This window comes from Cyprinodon variegatus, unplaced genomic scaffold (genome assembly GCF_000732505.1).
Source record: "Cyprinodon variegatus isolate N-32 unplaced genomic scaffold, C_variegatus-1.0 Scaffold1000, whole genome shotgun sequence".
In the NCBI taxonomy this organism is placed as follows: Eukaryota; Metazoa; Chordata; class Actinopteri; order Cyprinodontiformes; family Cyprinodontidae; genus Cyprinodon; species Cyprinodon variegatus.
The window spans coordinates 165,462-166,206 of NW_015151453.1; the positions used below are offsets into that span (position 1 = coordinate 165,462).

Genomic DNA, 745 nt, shown 5'->3' on the forward strand with positions numbered 1-745 from the left:
TAAGGACCAGCCAAGGACCCGCCAAGGACACATCAAGCAAAGTGGGGACATTTTGAATGGCTGCTACTTTATCAGTCTCATTTTTCGGGCGACAGTCTTACCAGCAGTGTGATCGGAGACCCAAGCGTTGATGATGCCGACCGCCTGCTCTGGTTTGCTGAAATCTATCTGGTGGGGGGGAGTCTGGAAGGTCTTGGTCAGGGCGTGGCGGAACCTCTTCTCCAGACTCATCTTCCTCTCCACCATCACCCCACTGGCTACGTCCAACCCGTCCTCACTGGCCAGATCGCGCTGCAGGAGCCGCTGCTGTCGAGGCATTCCTCGCTCTGCAGGACGATCACATGGAGAGAACATTACCGGGTTTCAGAGGGGCTGATTTAAAGGACAATCATGTCGTCTCCTTTGGATGCAAATAAATCGATTTATCCTCATTCTCTATTGCTTGAGGACTGCAGCTTCTCTCCATTTAATGCATGAGCCAATCACCTCGTAGAGAAAAGCCCAGAGCTTTAGTCAAGGCCTTTTGCGTGTTTCCATTTGCCCCGATCTGAGCCATGGCCATGACGCTGGCGATGCCGTAGGGGGAGAAAGCCAGGTTGGTGTCAACAACATCTGCTGCAAGCTGAGAGAAAACCTTCAGGCCAAAGTCGGTTTGTTTATCCTGTAGGGAGGCCAGGGCCCCTCTGCTCAGGGCCACCAGCAGGAACACGAACCCAAACATCATGCTGTCGAGACACAACCAGAG

At 53.3% G+C, this 745-nt stretch overlaps 1 protein-coding gene across 1 annotated transcript in view; it reads right to left on the reverse strand.

Moving 5' to 3' along the window:
• serpine1 (serpin peptidase inhibitor, clade E (nexin, plasminogen activator inhibitor type 1), member 1) overlaps positions 1-745 on the reverse strand; it is a 7,768-nt gene extending 7,023 nt beyond the window's left edge. Inside the window, exons 1-2 of the mRNA XM_015399257.1 lie at positions 487-745; positions 102-326 (exon numbers count right to left, since the gene is read on the reverse strand). Of these exons, the coding sequence (XP_015254743.1) occupies positions 102-326; positions 487-724 (463 nt within the window). The 5' untranslated portion in view covers positions 725-745. The remainder of the gene's footprint in view (positions 1-101; positions 327-486) is intronic.